The sequence below is a fragment of the Thermobia domestica genome, chromosome 7 (genome assembly GCF_964235325.1).
Source record: "Thermobia domestica chromosome 7, izTheDome1.hap1.1, whole genome shotgun sequence".
In the NCBI taxonomy this organism is placed as follows: domain Eukaryota; kingdom Metazoa; phylum Arthropoda; class Insecta; order Zygentoma; family Lepismatidae; genus Thermobia; species Thermobia domestica.
The window spans coordinates 253,013,019-253,035,135 of record NC_137460.1 but is presented as its reverse complement, the minus strand read 5'-3'; the positions used below and the strand labels follow the sequence as shown (position 1 = coordinate 253,035,135).

Sequence of the window (22,117 nt, the reverse complement as noted above, 5' to 3'; positions counted from 1 at the left end):
ACTTTGCATCATGCACAATGCTGAAATATGTTATTAATCGATGGCGGCTGAATTGACGTCGTCGCGAGTGGAAACGTGAATTGGCAGTACGTAAGCGGATGAAGGTTAAAGAACGTGATATTTAACGAATTTTATCGCAAACTTTTTACAACTAAGATGTTTCTCATTTGTATATTTATCACGTGTGTAACTTGACTATACCATTTTATATACAAACTTTATTTTTCAGTAAATCGTTTCACATATCTTCCTATATCTTATCACTAACAAAATATGGACTTCATCTAACAGTTTTCACAATTATGCATAGCCATCTTTTACCTGTATGAAATAGCATGTTTCCCCAAAACTGAACTTCGACTATAGCAATCTTCATAGATTTGACACGAGCATTTCCTCCCCATGTGTATTAATATATCTGTTGCAAAATATAAACTTATTCAGTCTTTTGTACACACTTAGAACGCTTTAGTTTTAATATGTTTTCTCCTGCGTGTTTTAACATATGCATTGGAAATTGTGAGCTCCATATAAATCTTCTTTTCAACTGTGTGTATTCATGTGTGAGAGATTTTCTACTGTGTATTAAAATGTCCTGCTAAACTTAAAAATACACAAAATACTTTTCTAAACTCGTCGTATGTGTGGTTTACTAAACTGCCTAAACTTGTCTGATGAATTTATCCCATGTGGAAGAGAGGACGACTTGATTTTTTGATCCCTTCTTTTCTTCAATTTGCCATAGTTTCCGTCAATCAGCATGAAAAATGTCTTGGGAAATAAAAAATATATGCGGTCAAAACGGGTTTGCGCAACCAGGTATCAACCAGCAAGATGCAGCCGAATCGCAGATGATCCAGAAGGCCCTAGTGTTGGAATAGACATGGAACATGTTTGTTCCGCTGGATCTACACTTGTAGCTGATGCGGAAGGTGCACCCTGATTATCGATGTCGCTTCAACTTGTTACCGTTATCTCCATTACATATATGTAGACTCAAGAAGGGGTATATTTGGAGTCATTATTTTCAGATAAACATTTACTTGAGGAATCGTCATTCGAATGTTCCTCGGCGTCAGCCATTTTTCACTATGCTACAATCCCTGTGACGGCAAGGCTGAAGTGCAGCTCGCGGAGTAGACACGGCACCAATTTCCAGTAATATCTGCCATATTACGAACTTAAAACATGTCTTCCAAAACACATTCCGTCACAAAGTGGAGGTATGTCACTTGAAGGACTTAATGTTTCTTTTAATATTATTGTAAACCTATTTCGTAGAATATTCATCGTGAACTTATCATTTTTATCAGAACTTAACATCTTGTGAGTACGTCAAACCTTTCTATATCCTATGTATAGTTACATGTCTTGCCAAAGCTGATACCAAACTATATCCTATTCAACACCATTTGCATGTTTGGTTATTGAAATGTTTTAATATTGCCGTTTGCAAAATGTGAACTGCCTGTAAATATTTTTTTACACTCTCGTTACGTGTGGTTATTGTCCTGTGTGAATTAACATGTGATTTACTATCTGTGAACCTTGACTAAATGCAATCTACGCTCTTTGCATCTCTGTGGTTTTTTACTTTGTTATTGAAATGTCTTCTAAGTTTGAGCGTAGACTCTACATTTATCCACATTTTCCGCGTATGACGTTTTCTTCCTGTGGGTCAAAACGTATGAACGTTGAATAAATTCCATTCCAGTGGCCTTTCTCGTGTAATATTTTTCTCTTGTGTGGATTGACATGTGTCTAGTCAAACCTGAACGTCGATTAAATGATTTTCCGCACACTTGGCAAGTGTGATTTTTTTCTCCTGTGTGGATTAACATGTGAGTAACCAAATATGAACGTTGATTAAATGCCTTGCCACACTCTTGGCAAGTAAGCTTTTTTTCACCTGTGTGGATTAACATGTGTCTAACCAAATATGAGTGTCGATTAAATGACTTACTGCACTCTTGGCATGTGTGATACTTTTCTCCTGTGTGGATTAACGTGTGTCTAGTCAAATCTGAACGTCGATTAAATGATTTTCCGCACACTTGGCAAGTGTGATTTTTTCTCCTGTGTGGATTAACATGTGCGTAACCAAATGTGAACGTCGTTTAAATGACTTACCGCACTCTTGGCATGTGTGATGCCTTTCTCCTGTGTGGATTAGCATGTGTGTAGCCAAACTTGAACGTTGATTAAATGCCTTACCACACTCTCGACATGTCTGACGCTTTTCTCCTGTGTGGATTAACATGTGTGTAGTCAAATCTGAACGTCGATTAAATGATTTTCCGCACACTTGGCAAGAGTGATGCTTTTCTCCTTTGTGGATTAACATGTGTGTAGTCAAATCTGATCGTCGATGAAATGATTTTCCGCACACTTGGCAACTGTGATGCTTTTCTCCTGTGTGGATTAACGTGTGTTTAACAAAACTTGAACGTCGATTAAATGCCCTACCACAAACTTGGCACGTGTAAGCTTTTTCTTCTATGTGGATAAACAAGTGTTCATCCATACTTGAACGTCGATTAAATGATTTTCCGCACACTTGGCATGTGTGATTTTTTTCTCCTGTGTGGATTAACATGTGCGTAACTAAACTTGAACGATGTTTAAATCCCTTACCACACTCTTGACATGTGTAATGTTTTTCTTCTGTGTGAATTAACATGTGTGTAGCCAAACTTGAACGTTGATTAAATGCCTTACCACACTCATGGCACGTGTGAGGCTTTTTTCCATTGTGGATTAACATATGTGTAGCCAAATTTGAGCGTTGATGAAATGCCTTACCACACTCTCGGCATGTGTGATGCTTTTCTCCAGTGTGGATTAACAAGTGTCTAGCCAAATCCGAACGTCGATTAAATGATAAGCTGCACACTTGGCAAGTATGATGCTTTTCTCCTGTGTGGATTAACATGTGTGTAGACAAATTTGAACGTTGATTAAATGCTTTACCACACTCTTGGCAAGTATGATGTTTTGCTCCTGTATGGATTAACATGTGCCTAACCAAACTTGAACGTACACGAAATTTCTTTTCACATACTCCGCAGATGTGGGTTTTCTCACTTGTATTCAGTAACTTACCGCGTAACATATTTGAGCTTTGACTAAAGCGTTCATCAGTGTCTTGGTACATATGACTCTTTCCACTTTCCTGCGTCAGCATATGTCTTGACAAACGCGATCGATGAAATCCTTTGCCAAACTGCATCGAAGTATGAGATTCCTGATCTGAATGAGAAATGGCTTTCTTTAATATAATAAACGTATTCTCTTCTCCGTGGGAAGCATATACATTATCGGGCCTGTAACATATTCAACAAACAACGAAATGTGATTGGAGATAATGATTAAGTAGCAACAAAAAATTGTCATCATTGGCTATATTTAATGATAAAATTACGCTCAATTTGTTTTATTACATGAAATATTGTAGAAATATGAACTGGAGTACCACTGAGAAGTCTCCATATCTTTCTATTTTCAAAATAAGAGCCTATAGCTTTTTCAATATATCAAATTGAACAACCATTTGTATCGTGGCGGTCAAAAGTCATTGAACATGTAATGGTGACTGCTTTGAAACAAATGGAGAGTATGAGAAGTAAATCTGTCATATCTGTAGCTTCGTGTGGAGAAAAAACAAATTTGCGAACGAAAGGTTTAAGAACAACTCAACTTATTAATATAAACTCTACCGAAGATTATTCACTTATATCATCATAAGTGAAACACGAAAGTCGTTTTGAAAAAAAAAAAAATAGTAACATACAACTTTCCAAGCTGAGGAAGAGAAACTTAACGTAACCAGACTAAAGATGAATCGTTTACAGCATAGTGATCGTGGTTCAGTGGTCTAGACGCTTGACCAGTAAACTGGAGATTCTTTCACCCAATACACGTCGAGCAATTTTTTTCTCTACTTTAGGAATTTTGATTGCGATTGATCGGCAAACAGGCTTTTATCACATTCAAATATTTGAATACTCGTTTGATTCAATACTCGAATTATCAAATTTTCAGGAATAATACTAGTAATAATAATAATTATCTCGTGAAATATTTAAAAAACAAAAACTTATTATCGCACAGGTCATACCATTACAAGCAGAAACGTGATATTAGAAAAAAGTTTCGGTTTTCTGTAATGTTGCCCATGAAAAGACGAATTTCTCATCTCCATTCTAAAACAAAACGAACAAAATTGGGATGAGGCTTAACATTTTAATTCGAGATGGGCCAAGGGACAAGGCTAACTCACAATATAGTCACGCTTTAGAGATGAGAAACGAGACGAGACCAAAAGTATCGTAAACATTGCTCGTCTCATCCCGATTCTCGAAAGGGTATATGCCACTCTTTAGGTAACAATTGCTCTTTAGACTGAATTTTATATATTATTTTCTTACTTTGTATTATGGTATAATATAAGCAAAGCTTATATAGTTACATCTGCAAACTCCACAAGTTAGTTTATTATAACCCTTAGTGTTCAATAATATTCATTTGATTTATTACAGTTATTTTACTGAAATCGTGCAATACAATATTTTCTACAGGAAACTTTAGCGGAAAGCTTTCGATTAAATTTGAGTAGCTGCAGAAATGTGTCAGGAAGGTACGGAATCCGTTCTCCGAAACCCCTACGTTTAAATAAGTTTTGCCAAATTTCAGGGCAACTTTAAAACTTTTAATATCATTATCATTATTATTATTATTATTACCATTATTACTGAAATGTTGTAAATTTAATAGTTCAACCTGTTTCACCCAACTCCCGTTTCGGGAGTATTGTGCTGAACAAAACACCATGTGTATAGGTTTTCTCCGTGTTCTGCTTCCTTCCACTTTCTTTTTCGAATATTTCTTTCATTCTCATCATCGACTTCTCCTGTAGCTTATCCGGCATAACCATTACTTAAAATAAATTTTCTTACGGCTCTTGTGAATCCAGAATCCCTAGTTTCTACACGAAATTTGTCTCGAAACTTTCCGTTATAACATTTGGCTAGTTGTAGGGACGTATGGAGAGGGTATGTCCTGATGGTCCTGACAATTCTCCTATCCCGAGTATTTTTTTAACTTTTGGGTAACGCTACCGGCGATTTTACAGGCTTTAATAATATGCGTCCTTGTATGGAATTTCTTATCTATATTATTATTATTATTATTATTATTATTATTATGACTGAATATTTGATACCTCAATATTACGTCCTACTGCAATGCAAATAAGCATACTCAAATTACGAAAATGAAAATAAACTCTTTTATCCCTCTATAAGGAGGTATTGATTTATAAGAGATACTTCAAGAGAGTTATAAGAGAGGAAAAAGGTGTCAGCTACTTGACAATATGAAATTCGAAACTTCGGATGCTTTAAAAGAAGCTAAGTAGGATTTGTCTTCATCACGATACTCTTTCTAAGTAACACCCTTTATTTGGGTAAAAGATGTTTGATTATGGATGCGTTATAATGAAATATCATCAAAATATACAACTGAAATAGTTACTATTTATAAATTTTCTTGAACAAACATACGGAACGTGTTGAAAATGGAGAAGGAAAACATTATTATTGCTTCTAATATAAGTAGAAGAACAGTTAGTAACAATTCAGGCAATTTTATGACTCATATGTCTGAAGAATGACGCATTTTTATTCAAGAATTGTTCCTAGAACAAGCGAAGTTGTCAGACAGTAGGAATCGAGATTGTGACGTCATGTAATTAGTTTTCCCTGTGAAAGAAGACGTTTCAACTCTAACTTGTAAGAACAAGAGAAATTGACAATTTTTCATTTTATTATACACCAGAAATATTAACATTCTAAATTATAATTTTTTTCTGAATATCCTCGGAGAGAATCGAATTGCGGACCCCTAACACACACAGCAAATGCTCAAGCCACTACCCTAAGAACGCTCTTTTAATTACGAGTTGCGAATTGCTCTTTTATGTAAGAGTTTCTATGTAGCGAATTGCAAACGTGCTTTTAACCATGAATCACTGATTTTGGTCAAGATAACTTAGTGTAGTCCAGAGAATTCAATATTAAATTTTAAAAAGACCCAAAGTATTTCCGTAACTTATCTCTATTATATTCGGTTATTCTTGATTTACAGGTGTTTCCAATAACCTTGAACGACAGGGACACGAACACAGATACATCGAAGACATTTAATATTTAAAAGTGTTTCTAATCGGGAATCGAAAGTGAGACACCACATAATAAACAATCTGATGTGTGGGGTGCCTGGTTCGTTGCCAAGGCAAGTAAGGTTGAGACGGACATCGTGCTTGTGGGTTATCTCGGGATACTCCGACTTTGTCATTCCAAGAATTCGTCCATCATAATTCACTTGCTTTAATCATAGTGTTCCTTAACCTAACAGGCATAATCGTTGGACATTAAAGGTTTTAATTTTCAAGCTGTTAACTCAAACCATTCCGAATCGAAAAAGTTGAATTTTCTATTGGTCATTAATGTTTTCTCACAAAAATTATGTAGAAAAAGTCCCGGGAATCATAATTCCATTCAAAAATGAAACTGCAGACTAGTAATACCTAAACCCAAAATGTAACCATTACATATCCTTTGAAACTTTTCCAAAATCTGTACGGATATTCCGGAAAGTGCCACAGTTGGAGTTGTTCGTTGAATCGGTGGGTCAGTCGGTCATGGGTCAAAAGCATATGACCCTCTGCGACCCTCCACCACCACCATGACACACTACGACCCACCACTCACCATGAAGCACTGCTATCATGACCCAGAAGTATAATTCTTCTGTAGGAAACTACAGATATCAAAGATTTAATTCTCATAAGCTGCATTTGTTTCAAAGCAGTCGCCATTACCTGGTCAAAGACTTAAGTCTGTCACGATATATGCGATATCAGAGTTAACCTGGTACATACCAAAATACTTATTTTGTGCTATATGGAATAAACATTTCATTATTATAAGTGAAAACAGAGACGGGTGTCACTAATTTTATTTATATATCATTACTTTTTGTGTCAGAGAATTTAAAAATCGGAAAAGATTCTTTCAATTGCAGCTACAAGAAACTGTGACTATGATTACAAAGAAACAAAGGAACGATATAATAACTTTTAAAATTTTGCACAAGATACGTGATTTCCTTATGTATACCAATTTCAAATTGCGATTTTATATAATCTGATACCTTGAGATAGTAAAATTTTGCTTATATTGATATGTAGCTACGTAGTTACATCTGATACATTCTTATTAAATAAATACTTTTGACAAGCATAATGTTTTCATTTTCTAGTAATTTTAATCTACTTATTTGAAATACATGATATAACGATTCCAGAATTCCACGATAAGGTAATATTGACAACCATTAAAACTTTCGTTACTCTTAGATTATTACTAGTGCTTTTATGTTTGTGCTCTAAACATAGAATTTAGATTTGTCATAACCCGGTGTAATGTCATTCGCAGAAATCGAAATATATACTGGGTTTGGAATCCTACTATTACACGGCTTTTGCAAACAATGCCCCTCGAGTGTTATTAGCATCGTGAAACACTCTAGTCATTATTGTTTTTATGTTAAAAGTAAATAGGGCGTGCTACGATAAATGCTACACTCTGAATAACGAAATATTAAAGAAATATGTTATGCATCACAATGTAAAATACAAGGAGCTGAACAGTTTAAAATTAATAATTGAATATGTTGAGCGTCTACATTTAAGTGGCATTTTATCACGTTACGTTCACTCAAACGGGGATTAAATTCGTACGTCTACCCGGTCCCGATGCTGGGAGTGAAAATCGGGATTTTCCCGGCTGACCATATACAAGCTTTGGTTTGCTAAAAGAACCTTCAGTGCTTTGCACGAACGCCTGGTCGTCGCTGGGAAAGGCACCCACGAAGGCGAGTGGGGTGCATTGTTGTAAAGTAAACACACGTTATACTCTTATGAGTGCTCCACATGTACGGATTCAGCTTCGCAAGCTAAATCGCCGTTTGCATGCGCGAGAGCCAATTTTTTTAGTTTATCATCAGTGATTGTACGATATTTGCATACATCTTCGTGTAAAATATTTTTTCTAATATTGTGCAGAAATCAGCAGTGAAGTGATTAGTAGAAATGTTTTAGCACCTTCTACATTCGTTTGTAATTTCAGTATTGTGTGACAATTTTTCTCTCCAAATCATTGAAAAGGACGGAATAATTGTGCCGGCTTGGACGATCGCTTATTACTATCAGCAGAAAACTCCAGAGGACTCTTGGGATTATCCGACGTGGAACGTATCAGTTCATTATAATTGCAACGCCCCTGAAGGAGATGACCGGCCGAAGATTATTGTAAGTAAAATTTTAATTTTTCAATTGTGCAACACCGCCACCTGAATTAAAAGAAAAAAGAAGATAAAGGTGGAAATAAAGAAGTCGAAACGGCCGTAAACATATACAGTAAAAGCTACTTGTTCATTTGTAACCGTTTGATGTTCTTTTACTTTGTATGAATTACATTCAGTATTGTTAGATTTTGCATACAGTTTAACCAGGTTTTGTGATTTGCACCGCAAGATAATTTTAGTTTTTTAATATCTGAGCTTAATTTGATAATTTGCTCACTTTTCCATTTTTACGATACCTACGCTTTGTCTACCGTTCTCCCTAGCTTCCGTTTATTATAAGACGTAGGTACGGAAGAAATCTTGATTTGTGGCAGCAAAGCTGGGATAAACGGAATAAACTAGTCACAGAGAGAGAGAGAGGGACGTGTAAACTTTTGGGAAAATGGCGAAAATGAATATGAGCGTTACGATTATATTTACAAGATTCTAACAACGAGAAGATACACGATTTTACGGCCACAGGAATAACCCATGCAGTCAAAACAAAGAAATAGAAGTGTAAAGGTATTCGACAAAAGCTAGCCTCCACTAACCACTGGTCAATAAAATTTAAGATATTTAGAAGAAATGCAGAAAACAAATTATTAATAACAAAACAATGTGTTTTCAGAGTAAAATATAGCTTGTAGCAGGCGATATTTGAACGTGGGTTATTTCAAAAAATAACACGACATAGTTCCGATGTATTCCTGCGAGAGCTTGCACATATGATTTTCGAAGTAAGCTTTACACTCCACGAACATTATCTAACAAAGCTACGAAATGTAATTCCCGAATGGATTATTGGTGAGGACACATCCTTCAAGAGGTAGAACTGGCTTCGTAGATTTATGAAATCAACTTTCTAATCATCCCTAAGGAAGTAGTGTAAATATCGCAAATTTGGGAGATCACTCTTTAAATCATCGGTTCCTTCCTGTTCCTCCCAGCCATAGGTAGGTGGGCAACATGGAAACTATGAAATTTTTCTCTACGATGGAAGATCAGTTTTAAAACTTGATAACATTCCTTCTTCGTAACTGCCTACATACTATATCCTTGGTCTTCGTTTTCCTGGTATTCCTTTGGTCTTCGTTTTCCTGGTATTCCTATTGCATTTCCCGCTATCATCATGGTGATACAATCGGAGTGCAGAATAAGATGGCCAAGCATGCTTTTTCTTTTTTTTTCCTATTATTTTCATGATCTGTTGTCCTTCACTAGCGTCCCTTAGTCCTTGTTCATTTCTTTTTTCTCTCCATGTTATACACAACATTGTGAGCCAATACCAAATTTAAAGTGCTTCTAACGTGGATATTTTAGCTTTTCTCAATGCAAATCCTCGATTAAACCTACATATGTGTAGACGCAATAGTAAGTTCTGAAGATTGTGTTTAATAACTTTTGCCTGATCTTGATCTACAGATCCAAGGTTTTTTTCTGGAGCCACATGTTTAGCCATTGACATATAAAACCCGTAAATAAAATTAAAAGTTGAAATGGAACCGGCGGCAACTATATGGCAGTGTGCAGTTATATGGCTGTTTTGAACATACGCCTTAGATTGTGCCCGTATTTCGATAGCATGTGAGACTCATTCTAAATATTCTCCGTTCGATTCGCCTACAGTTTGTTTTCCAATGAATTAAGAATTGTAAAATATGTTTCGTATTGATACTAAAAGCAACTTATTCCATAAGAGAAGAGAAAAACCGAAACAGAAATATGGGGCAGGAGGGAAATTCAGACTGTCCATGCTTAAGAGTTAAAACTTTGTTGTTCTGTCCATCTTTCTCTGTCTCAGCAAGATACACATTATTATATTAATTTTGTATACATTAATTTTCCTCTTTTAGAACTCAACGTGAATATAATTTATCCTATCTATCTAGAACTTCGCTAAGTGATGCCTAAATATTCATTCTTTCTTGCTCCAATTGGAGAAATATCCTGGCGTGTCATGTTCGGTGTCTAGCTATAAGATATACACTGAAAGAATTCACCTGGATGAAGGAGCTACTATTTCTTAGAACGCCAACCTCCTTAAATGTTAGCTGACTAGGACAAGTAATAAAAAATTGGATTAGAAAGAAATAAGTGAATATTTAAGAAATAATTGTAAAAATTCCGATTAGTAATGTAGCTAAACGCAATCATAAAAAAATAAATAACATGGTGAAAATTAACCATAAAAGGAAAAATTGGAATAATACATTCCAAGTATTAAAATTAGGAAAGGGGAAAGAGAAAAATTACACAAAGGAACGATGGAAATTGTTACAGGTCATGGTTTCTGTAATGTTTATACTAGAAGATTAATTATCAAATATGATTAAACATGTTACTGCATGGTAAAAGTTATAAAATTGCCTTCTGCCAATTTTGGTCACTCACTACGGTACCTGTGATTACTGCAGGTGTGTTTTCAAACCTAATAACTTATTGTGAAATAGCTATCATTTCGCTGCGTTTTTTTCTTTTTTTTTATTTGGAAGAAGAAGGTAAGATGAATATTGTGTAGAAGCTGTACCGCATACTGTATGAATAGTGTATAGAAGCTGTACCGTATAAAAGATGTAAAGAGTAGTTACCATCTTTATCTCTCAAGAGTTGTGTATTTTTAAGATTCCTGAAGGCAATGGTTTCATGGTAAATTCAAAGTGAAAACATAATAGTGTCTGGAGGAAGGTAATATCATTATGTCGTTTCAATAAGTTTCTGGTTTTAAGTTTGTTAAAGTTGAGTTCTGTGGTTAAATACAATTACTATTGATGCGAATACAGTTACTTTTCCTATTTACATTCCTGACTGGGTATTCATTCTCACTCCGTTTGCTTGTTTGGAAATAGTTCCGCAGGTGTGCTAATGATGACACTAGGAAAGTAGTACCCAAATCATGCGCTGTCATATGATATTATTGCCACCTCGCATACACTTTCGATATTTCGTGACTTTTTACGTCACACTCAGCTAAAATATTAATTAATCGTTTAACAAATTGTTCATTACCATAAACAAGTAATAAAAATATCATTTAATTTATCTTCACGATTCTCATACTACTTGGACACAAAATAGAAAATATCTATGTTGCAAGTGCTATGTTGTTACTTGCTAGTATCCTATGAACTTTGAGCTCTCTGCAAGTCCTAATCGAACAAATGTCAAGCATGTAATACTTTGCTGGTAAATTGTCAGTATTTTGAGAACCTGTAATTTCAAAACGAACTTCGAAAAAATCTCAGCCTTCCAGTTTTTTTGGCCAACTGGTAATACTACTTGAAATGTAAAATTTAACTAATTTTTAAGGTTTCACTCGTGATCTTCCTGATTTTGTATGAAATACCTCAGCGTTTATAGCTTCAAGTGCAAAAATATGGAACTGTCCAAAAAGGCAGTATGAAGTATGATAAAAGCTATCAATACACACAAGTACTGAAAATATGGTAGAAAACTCATATCTTGGTGGAATTCAATCAAAAATAGCGTGAAAAACTTTTAAAAATTGAGAAAAACTGCCAATTAAAGAAAAAGAAATATACGTGGAAACACAAAATATATCAAAAAACTGATACACAAGTAAGCTATAAACCATTAGCTCCATAACTTTCTCGTCATTCTTGGTTCCACGTACTCTCACGTTCCTGCACTTTTGATTGGATAATTTAATATATTCCCCCGAGCAAGAAATATAATAAAATTGAACAATTTTTTTTAAAGCAGTTTATATTTTTCACTCATAAAACCTTGGATTCATATCCATCATCGTGCCCTCCTAATGCAAACCTGCAATCCAGAATGAAATTCAGCTTAGACAGTGTAGTTTTCTATGCTACTAAAATATTTTGTTCGAAAGGCGGGATGTACTTAGTAATTTCGTATTTACGATTATATTCCTAATCTGGACTGTACAGGGCTAATTTATAAATAAAAAAGTAACGCTTCGCTGGCATTTTATGAGTACATCTCATTAACCCATAATGAAATTTGACTTAACATCGTTCTGAAATGAATTTAAATAATAATGATGATGTCAGGCTACAGGTGTTCTATATAGAAGAACGAAAAGTCCATTATAAAATAGTTTCCAAATGTACTGCGAGAACATTATCTGATAAAATGCTGCTGCCCCTTAACAAAAATTGAAACAAACGTTACTCAGAAATCGATTAGTAGTCATAATGACCACCTCCCTTTAAACGAAAACTAAAAAGAAGCCGACGTTGTGCACATTTTTAAAGGTACTAAAATTCTATTTTGTCAAAAAACATACTTTGCAAAGTTATTTTGTATTGACAAATCTATTCTTAATCTTCTGTTCCAAAGCTTTTCTTAAATAAGGAACACAAAATCCTGCGGGACTTGTATCTAGGGCCATTCTTACTTGTCTAAAATCAAAAAGCAGAGTAACAAAATTTATTTCACTCAAATAATAACAAAATCTTGATCTTAAATTACATTCTCTGCAATTAGAAACAAAATAACTGGCAATACTTGTTAAATTTCGCAAGATGTTTCAAACAGATTGGTTGGAAAATTTTTCAAAGTTTGTACCTGGAATATTCTTACATTCGACTATATTATCAAATAAGATCTCAATTCATTTCACTCGCCTAAAAGAAATGAAACGGTCTCAAATTATACCATTCGCAGAGTAGGAGCCGTTCTGAACCCCAAATTTAAAATAAGTTTAATGTTACGATCAAAATTTCTTTCATTGTTTGTCAGTACGGAGATTAATACTTCCTTCTTCATTAAGAAAAATACTCACGAGTTTCTTGCCTCTTATACTAGGAATAGCAGTATGTCAAATATATACCTCTACGATAGGCTCAGATCACCGCCAAAAAAAAAAAAAAAAAAAAAAAAAATCGAATTGGAAAGCGCTTGAAATAGAACGAGTTGAAACTTTCTTTGTATTTTCCACCTAAGATATTCTTACAAATTTCTAAATTGTAGAAAGCACAAACTCCTAATTTGTTACACTTAACTACTAAAAATGAAAATAAATAAATTATTTATTCCGTAAAGTTGGTTGTAGAATAGCTGCAAGTAAAAGGAAAAATCCAAAACAAGGAAATCCGAAGTCAGGAAAATACTTCCATTCCTTCTTTTTGAAATATTATCAAACGTGCGGTTGGTAATAATACTTAATCCGCTTCTCAACACAAAAGATATAATTTGAAATTGTCTTATCCGTAAAAACTGAGGGAAACACATTTGTTGCTATAAGATACAATATAAAACATACAATTATGTCCGTAGGTAACAGAAACTAAAAATTATCCTTTTATATTTTTTTACCTACTCTAAATTTTCACTTCTCATTTATGCGCTCTGAGGGACTAAGTTGGAGATGTTTCACTTCAAATCACGTTATCGCTACCCGATGAGTGAAATAATTAGTTATCATTTTCTACATTCTAGGAAGGGATAATAATATCCTAGGCAAGAGCTATACAATTATACCCAATCGTTTTATTTGTAACATGTTTAGAATTTGGATCTATTCATGGAGTGCGTTCTTCTTTTCACCATAGGGGTTATAATTTGAAATCACTCCAATTAAAAGAGAACTGAAATGACTAAAATTTTTGAGGGACTTACAGAAAGAATGGGCCTAGATATGAATCACAAACAATTTCTTACTTTTTTATTTGAGGCCCGGAATATTCCCGGGTTTTTTCCTGGCCTAAAAAATCCCGGGATGAAATTTATTTCCATTTCTCTACTTTATCTTCCAAATTATAAGAACAATATGACTAACTACTTTATTTTAAAATAATATGAATTACTTCTAAACTTTAAAGAATTTGGACGTTAAAAAATTTAAAATTATTTGACTGTACTTTATATAACTAACAATATGATTTTCTTAAATTCCATTTTCATTTGAACTAAAAGTAGTAAAATTGTTTAGTATAGGGGCCAAAAACTAGCAAAACGTAGGACAATTTACGGAACAAATGAGTTGTCAGTGATGTACAAGTACTCAAGAAAGTACCGAACACAATTTCTTTTAGGGGGTACGGGATTTTCACGAACCGTAAGTGTAAGAGGAAGTGATTTATGTGAGAAAAGAAAGCGAATTGCTGGTAACGAAGATAGAAAACCACGTGCCCTGCGGGGCTCTATCCCGCCCTCACTGGCTACGCTCGCTCGGCAATGCTGTCTGAATTTAATGTTGGTAACGTAATTTAACATATGAAACCATAAAACAACCGCATCAGAATAGAATATCGCAACACGCAGGCGCATATGCTGGTCCACCAAATAAAAACAATAGCCAAAATAGCAAAGTACTAAATTACAAATAATGAAAAGGAACCATTTTAAAAGTAATTTAGAATTACGTAGAAATAGAGATGTAGCACTATTAATAAACCCTGAAACAGTGTTAGTAATAGACGTCGGTCTGTCTCCTGTCTCTGGCTTGAATTTTTGAAGAGGTACTCGGACTTCAGTTACATGTAAATTAAAGCATGACATTTCGAGAAATGGGCAGGAAGAGAGGTCGTGTGGCAATATTACATGCAAAATTATAAAGATAGGAATTTTTCCTGCAAGTACTGCGAACATACATATTTATGCCCAAATGTTGAAAAAATTGTGGGACATGTGTCTTCTGGCAGTTACCCAACCTAATTTGATTATAACATGTAAAAATTTAATATGTTTATATCAGTGGTAGAGTCAAGTTTCGAAAATCCACTTACATGTAAACTTAAACTTTTTATCCGTTTAAAAATATGCGGACTTACTATACCATTTTTGAAACATATTTTCTTTCGTAGAACATATTGTAAGTAAATATCCATTTTTGCGTACTCTCTAAATATAATAAACTATAAATAAAATAACATAACATCGTTCAGAATATACATTTTAAAGACTCCTCTAGGGACAAATGTAATAATATAATCTGATATAAAAACAAATTTAACTTTGAACTTATATACACAAACAGAATGCATTTTTATGTGTTATTGTTCATAAATTCCCGGAAAACTTGCATTTTTGGGAATCTTCCCGGGAATATTCCCGAAAGATATCTTCCTGGGAATTTACCCACCATTAGCCTTGTCATTTTCTCGTCATAGGACAGTTTGTGCATGTGGATAAAAACTTCGCCGTTGTTCGAATTGCTAGCGCGTGCCATTTGTGCACGTGGTGCCGAGTTCGATTCCCGACGTAAAAGTGCTAAAAGTTAATTTTAGAATCAGTTACTTTAATTAATTACCCGTCATCAGCGCAGAAGTTAGAGGCAAAAAAAAAGAGAAAATCTATTATGCCAATAGTTTCGAGTAGCAAGTTCTTAATTATATGATATTGTAGTTAAATTCTGAATTGCAAAATAAATTAATATCAGTATAGAATATGTATTGTGGGAGAGCTGCAAAGTGGTACTATTCTATTTTAATTGGAGACACGGTGGCTGAGTGGTAAAGCTCTCCTAGTTCGTTTAGCTTCTAAAATCATAAAAAACGTAAAACTGAGAGAAGGCGTTTAAGTTTGTACTAGGGGTTAATTTGCACCATTGCGAAATACAGCTTAGATAGGAAACTATTACCACTGGAGCCTCCTGTGTTTTAAATTTAGGTGAATTTCTTATTTAGGTAGATGCTGGAATGGATTGTTTGTTAGAAAACAAATTATGAACAGTGGCAGATCCAGAAAAGTAGTATGAGAGGGGCTTCATTTAAAAAGACTGTTTTTTTTCCTTTTTAAAAGAAATCACTAGACCTTTGGGGACTGGGCTTGCAGCTTATACACGTAGGAATCACTAGCAATAGATTTTTAGGCGAATCTTTATTTTGACTCAAGCAGTGACTGCAACGATTTATCTGATCCGGTGTTGGGAGCAGTTTAGGAATGATTCCCAAAATGCTCCAGTTTGCTCCCAGAACAGGATCAGTTGAACCGGTTATAGTTACTGTCCAAGTCAAAATAATGTACAATTTTAAGAATTATACTATAAAGACAAGGGGCAAAATGTTACTAAACAATATTCTATATCAATCCAGGTGAAGTGGTGACTATCAATGTTGATATCTATACGGGGACTACCAGCCCACCTACGTCCCACTCAAGTACAATAAAAACATCCAAAAATAATAATATTTAGTCAAACCACTACTATAAATCTAACGTAAGAAGGAAAAAAATTAAAAAAAACATTCATCACTAATTATAAATCAATGAAGCATGACAATGATATATAAATTACATTTCAGCAAGATGATGGAACTGCCAGCAGCAAAGCAAATACATTGCTAAATACTCAAATGCAAAGCAAATCAAGAATAAAAATAATATCAATTAAAAAACGAAAGCACTCGCCGTTTCGCCATACCAGAAAACTCATGAATAATGAACTCATAGTTTCTGATTTCCGAAAACCTAAGATAGCAACAAGACATGCGCAATACTCAACTACACATTACTGAAAATGTTCCTTTCTGCACAGACGTCGATTTATTAAAGCGAGCAAATTTGTTATTATGAAAAATAAGACTAACCAATAAACGCTCAATTTTACCATACGTCGGGAATATCTTCAGCGTTCGACCACAACCATCAGAGGTTTTCTCTAACTCAATTCAACCACAGTGCTGAAAGGCGATATGTGTTAATATCCGAATCTAATACAAACTTATTTAAAAAAGACAAGTTCAAATTCTTTGTATTAAATTCATGTTACGGTGTCTCAATCGCACTTGCTAACTAGATCGTCGCCATGAAACGAAAATTCAATTACCCGGTCACCGCATTCCACCAGCAACATCAGACACATACAAGCAGACAGAACATGTGACGTCACAGTACCAAACTGCCATATGACTACAGAGACACTTAATGGGAAAAATATGAACTACCACCAATCACTGAACTAAGACGTTACATCAAAAACACGAACAATTCCAAGTGACTCACGCAGAAACAGTGCCAGGAAGTGACTAAACATGTAAGAACCGATTAAAGTCACTGTTTGAGGTCTAATTGCAGGTTTGCCAGTAAAGAAAAAAAAATCTTGCAATTTTGGGTGCGTTTCAGCCTGAAAAGTACAAACCCCGTAAATCTTTAACTGATAAGTGTTCGGATCATATTCTTGGACAAAGGACCAAATCAAATCATTTTACAAAAATTATTTTTTTCTCGTCAGTTGGCACTTTTGTGGGACATATTTTGAACTATTAGAATGTGGTTCCATAGTCGGTACCAGAAAATACATAAGTTCCTTTACAAATATCGACAACCCAAAGTAAGTACTGATACCGGTACCATCATTATACTGTCAATCAGGGTGGAAAAAAATCATGATTTTTTAAAAATCATTTTTGTTGATTTTGTTGATTTAAATCTTTTTTTTTTTAATTCAAATCTTTCTCCTCGTATAATACAGGTCGCGAACTGAAGAAAAAATATTAGGAATTAGTTTTAAATATTAATTATGCCATTTAAGTGAAAGTATTGGGGTTGAATTTTGAATTAATCCCCAATCGTTAACCTATTTCAATCCCAAACAATGTTTCTTCAACATTAAGGAAAAAGTAAACCAACATTCATCAACATGACACTTTTCTTTTCACGAAAGTTACTGATATTTCGCAGGGGCATATTTAAAAACCGGAACTACCTAGCGGCATCAAATACATATAAAAAACATAAATTTCGCCGAAAATTAAATAATGTCCTATGGAACCCGGAGTTTCAATGCCACGTTTACAAAAGCTATTCATTGACTTCTAGCCTTAACAAATAGGATCCAGTTTCTACTTCGTATTCCTATTTCTGCGAGATGCATCTTAATATTGTCCTCCCATCTACGCCTAGGTCTTCCTAATGATCTTTTTCCGATTGGTTTTCCAGTTAAGACTTTAAAAGCGTTCCTACTTCCTTCCATTCTGGCTATATGACCTGCCCACCTGAATCTCCTAGAATTGATGACCTTAGCAATGTTTTGTAAACCATATAAATTATGTAGTTCTTCATTATGAAGTTTCTGCCATTCCCCGTTCACGTTCCACTTGGGTCTGAAGATTCGTCTCAGGATCTTATCCTAAAGTACTTTCAGTCTATGCTCTTCCCTCGTAAGCGACAATGTTTCGCAACCATATGGAGCAAAAGGCATTATTATCATTTTATATACAGTATTTTAAGCTTCAAATTTATCGTCAAAATTCGCGACGACAAAAGATTTTGAATTGATTAATAACAAGAATACCCTGCTTTTAGTCGACATTTAAGTTCTTCGTGAATATGGTTTAGGTCGGTTAATATTGATCCTAGATATCTGAAAGTATCCACTTTATCAAAAGTATTATTCGATATTTTAACGCATGCAAAATTTGCAGTATTATGATCCCGAGGGACTTCTATGTATTTAGTACATAAATTTCGCTTAGTTTTAATTTCTTTAGGTGGGGGGATCGGACCTCTCTATATGCGCTCCTATTATCTGGAAATAAAAAAATAGACGTGTACACAAGAGAAGTTTCGGCTTAAATGTCCATGGAGATTTCCCCGTAAGAATAGTCAACGATTTAAAAACCTTATGTTACGAGAAGAAAAAAGCAGTATTCATCCGTTATCCGTTCAAAACGGGATTTTCCCTAATTAGCCTTTGCATGATACTCGTTTTCATACTGTGCTTGCACAAATTTGAGTCTCATTTTATTATGATTATTATCTTTCATAATCGAAATAACAGAACAGAAACGGGATTTTATATATTTTCACTTTAAATTAATTTATTTCGGATTTAGATTTAAATCAAGGATTTTTATTTAGAAAATCAAGTGATTTAAATCTTGATTAAAATCAGACTGATTTAAATCAATCCACCCTGATATCAATTTTAATAAAACGCATGCAGTTTTGTGTAAAGTGTAAAATGTTTAAATGCTGAATGAAAACATTGCATGGAAACGTATGTTCAACATGAAACATTTCAATTTCAACAATTGCATTACAGTCCAACTATACGCGCTAGTATTCTACGAAACTGACTTAACTTTGACGGAAATTCTTCTAACTTTAGACTGTTTTTACAGTAACTGCTTTCCATACCACTTCAACAAACCCTCCCGGTAAATAGAACTGATGCTAACACCCAACATTGTAGCCAAAATACAGTTACATGTTCTATCTTACATTGTAATTGAAACTTCCTGTTTACAGTTCATGGTTGTACCGAAAGAGGACTATGAAACTCTTTTCATATTCGTGCAAACTAACGACCGATAAAGTAACCCCGTGTTACGTTATCTAGTAACCACTGTACACGAAACGGAGTATCAAAATTCAATGTGTCAAATCATGGCACGGAACTAGAAAAATGTTTGGAAATGAAGGGATCCATATAATTAAGAAATTACGTCCCTAATGTATTGTGGTACTTCCGAACACAAATACGCAAGGAAAGAAAGCATTTCAGAATGTTACCTATAAAATACTTAGGAACGTCAAGTACACATTCAATACGCAGGACATGTAAGTTTATCCTAAATAAAGTATTTTGCGCTGTCCTCGTTTACCAACATTCCGCGTAATGAAATAATCTGCACAGCAATGTTCTTTTTACTGGCCATCTAGCGCATGCTCGTTAGAGTTATTTGTACATCGATTCATATTCATGTAGATTTACTAAACCCCTAAAGTGATCCTATATTAAGAAATGGAGGTCCATACCCTAGAAATGATTGCTGGAAATTTAAAAAGTAGACTTCCTTGAAAGAAATTAGTGCAGCTATGAAATGGATTTGTGTATGAACCTCTACAATTAATGAACATCCATTGTTGGTAAAAATATTCTTTATTTTGTATTTTGCTAATGTCTTTCTAAGCCCTTCAGAGAAATGAGGCTAGACCCATTTGAGCTAAATCCTGAGTAAAATTACAAACGTCCATAGTTTTTGTTCCAATATAATACATTCCACGTTAAATTTGGAAAATTTTAGGATGAATATTATTCTCGCGATTTCTTATTTTACAAAAGTCTCTATATAAATAAAACAATATCGTCGAGTACCTATATTTTAAATATGTGCAACAATTTGTGAGTAATGTGTAATCAATAATAAAAGAATCAATTTTTTTTATCAAGATATAAACTACATAAGACTTGTATGAGCAGTAGTTTATATCTTGAAAAAATATTCCTTTATATCTTAAAAAAAAAAAAAAAAAAAAAAAAAAAGATTCCTTGTTATTATTTGGTATACAGCTAGTGTATGTGTGCCACGTCATCCCCAAATTGTAGATTACTATTTTACGTTCGAGATTTCTCCCATATATAAATACTTCTTGTGAAGCATTTCTTTTAACCAAAATTTTCCGAACCCATGTAACCGTATTATCAATCTGAGCCAATTAGTAGATGAAAAAATGAACATTACCTTTCTGGCCGAACTGAATTTAAATTTTTTGTGGTTAATTGTTGGGAGTCATTAGAGTACGACGCGCAAGTCTCCTGAACCACTATTTTTCGTAGCGTTTCTATATTCCTTTCAAATGCAGGATCATCATCTTCTGTTAATTCTGATTTCACCCTATCAACGTTTAGTTTCACATCCAAAGAACACATAGCTGTATCCTTGTCCATTGTTTGCTCTCCTTCCGTTGTACACAATATTAACTCTTTGTTGTCAGTCATCAGTTCGTATGTCCACCCTTTGCCTTCGAGTGGATCTTCCTGAGGTAAGTCATACACAATTTCTTCTTTGCACATCAATTCCAACTTAACAGACGCCTCTCCAGCCATTGTGAATTGAAATATAATAAGAATTTAACACTGGTCTTATACTTCCCTTATATATTTTTGCCAGTTAATGAAATGATTTACGAGAACTTTCAGAAAAGTAACTTTATTTGTCCAATCTTCTTCTGCGGTTGCGTATTTCTTTCGTAGAGTGGATTCTAGGTTACTAGAATTAATAAGGTTTGGTTATATCGGTAAAGGGACGCTGATTGGCTGGTAACACGACGTCACTGCAAGAGCAGCCAGGAGGACGACAAAGTGTAGAGGAGCAGATAGTGGCGTAGGGTGCTATGAGACACTGAGACACTGTCTACCCTTTCAAATTAAAAGAACATAGTTTTAGAATTTCTTAATTAATAAGAATCAATATACATTTCATGTTGTAGAAAAATATAGAAATAATAGTCCGTGATAGGTTGGTTAATAGCAATAGTGGTAGAATCTAATTTGTAAATAATTTTAATTGTCAAAACTGGGAAATTAAAGTTCTGTCGCCGTCAAACAGGCCACAGAGAGACATCACGAAATCTGTCTCAACGCGGCTGAACAAATCAGTGGAGCTCCTACTTGAAAGTGGCGCGCTAATGTGGCTGTGTGGGGTTCTTGCTCGCTGAAAGTACCTGGTAATGAGACATGTTTCAGCTGCAGCTTCTTTTTAAATATTCAATCATATTTCAGAGAAAATTTCAAGAAATAGAAGAAAAAAACCGAATTAATAACTACCGGAACAATTGCTGAAAGTTTTATGAATCCCAGTAATTCATATAAATCTTCCAGGATTTAGCTTCGGCTTCTTTTTAATCGCAATATCAGTGTATCAACACTGCGAAAGGCAAAAGCGAGCGCAAGATGTTTTATAGTATGCTATTCTGTTGTTGCTTTTAAAATCGTTAGCCAACTTTGTGTGAATTTGGATATGTGTGTCAATTATGTATTATGTGAAAACTAAAT

General features: G+C 34.4%; 1 protein-coding gene across 1 annotated transcript; it reads right to left on the bottom strand.

The window, feature by feature from the left end:
* Nucleotides 1-1,878: 1,878 nt before the first annotated feature.
* LOC145690824 (uncharacterized) lies at nucleotides 1,879-21,365 on the bottom strand. Its single transcript, XM_081766136.1, has 2 exons — nucleotides 20,805-21,365; nucleotides 1,879-3,323 (listed from the first exon to the last, which is right to left on the bottom strand). The coding sequence occupies exons 1-2, from the start codon at nucleotides 21,167-21,169 to the stop codon at nucleotides 2,018-2,020; spliced, it is 1,671 nt and encodes a 556-aa protein (XP_081622262.1). The 5' UTR covers nucleotides 21,170-21,365; the 3' UTR covers nucleotides 1,879-2,017.
* Between the last annotated feature and the right edge of the window lie 752 nt (nucleotides 21,366-22,117).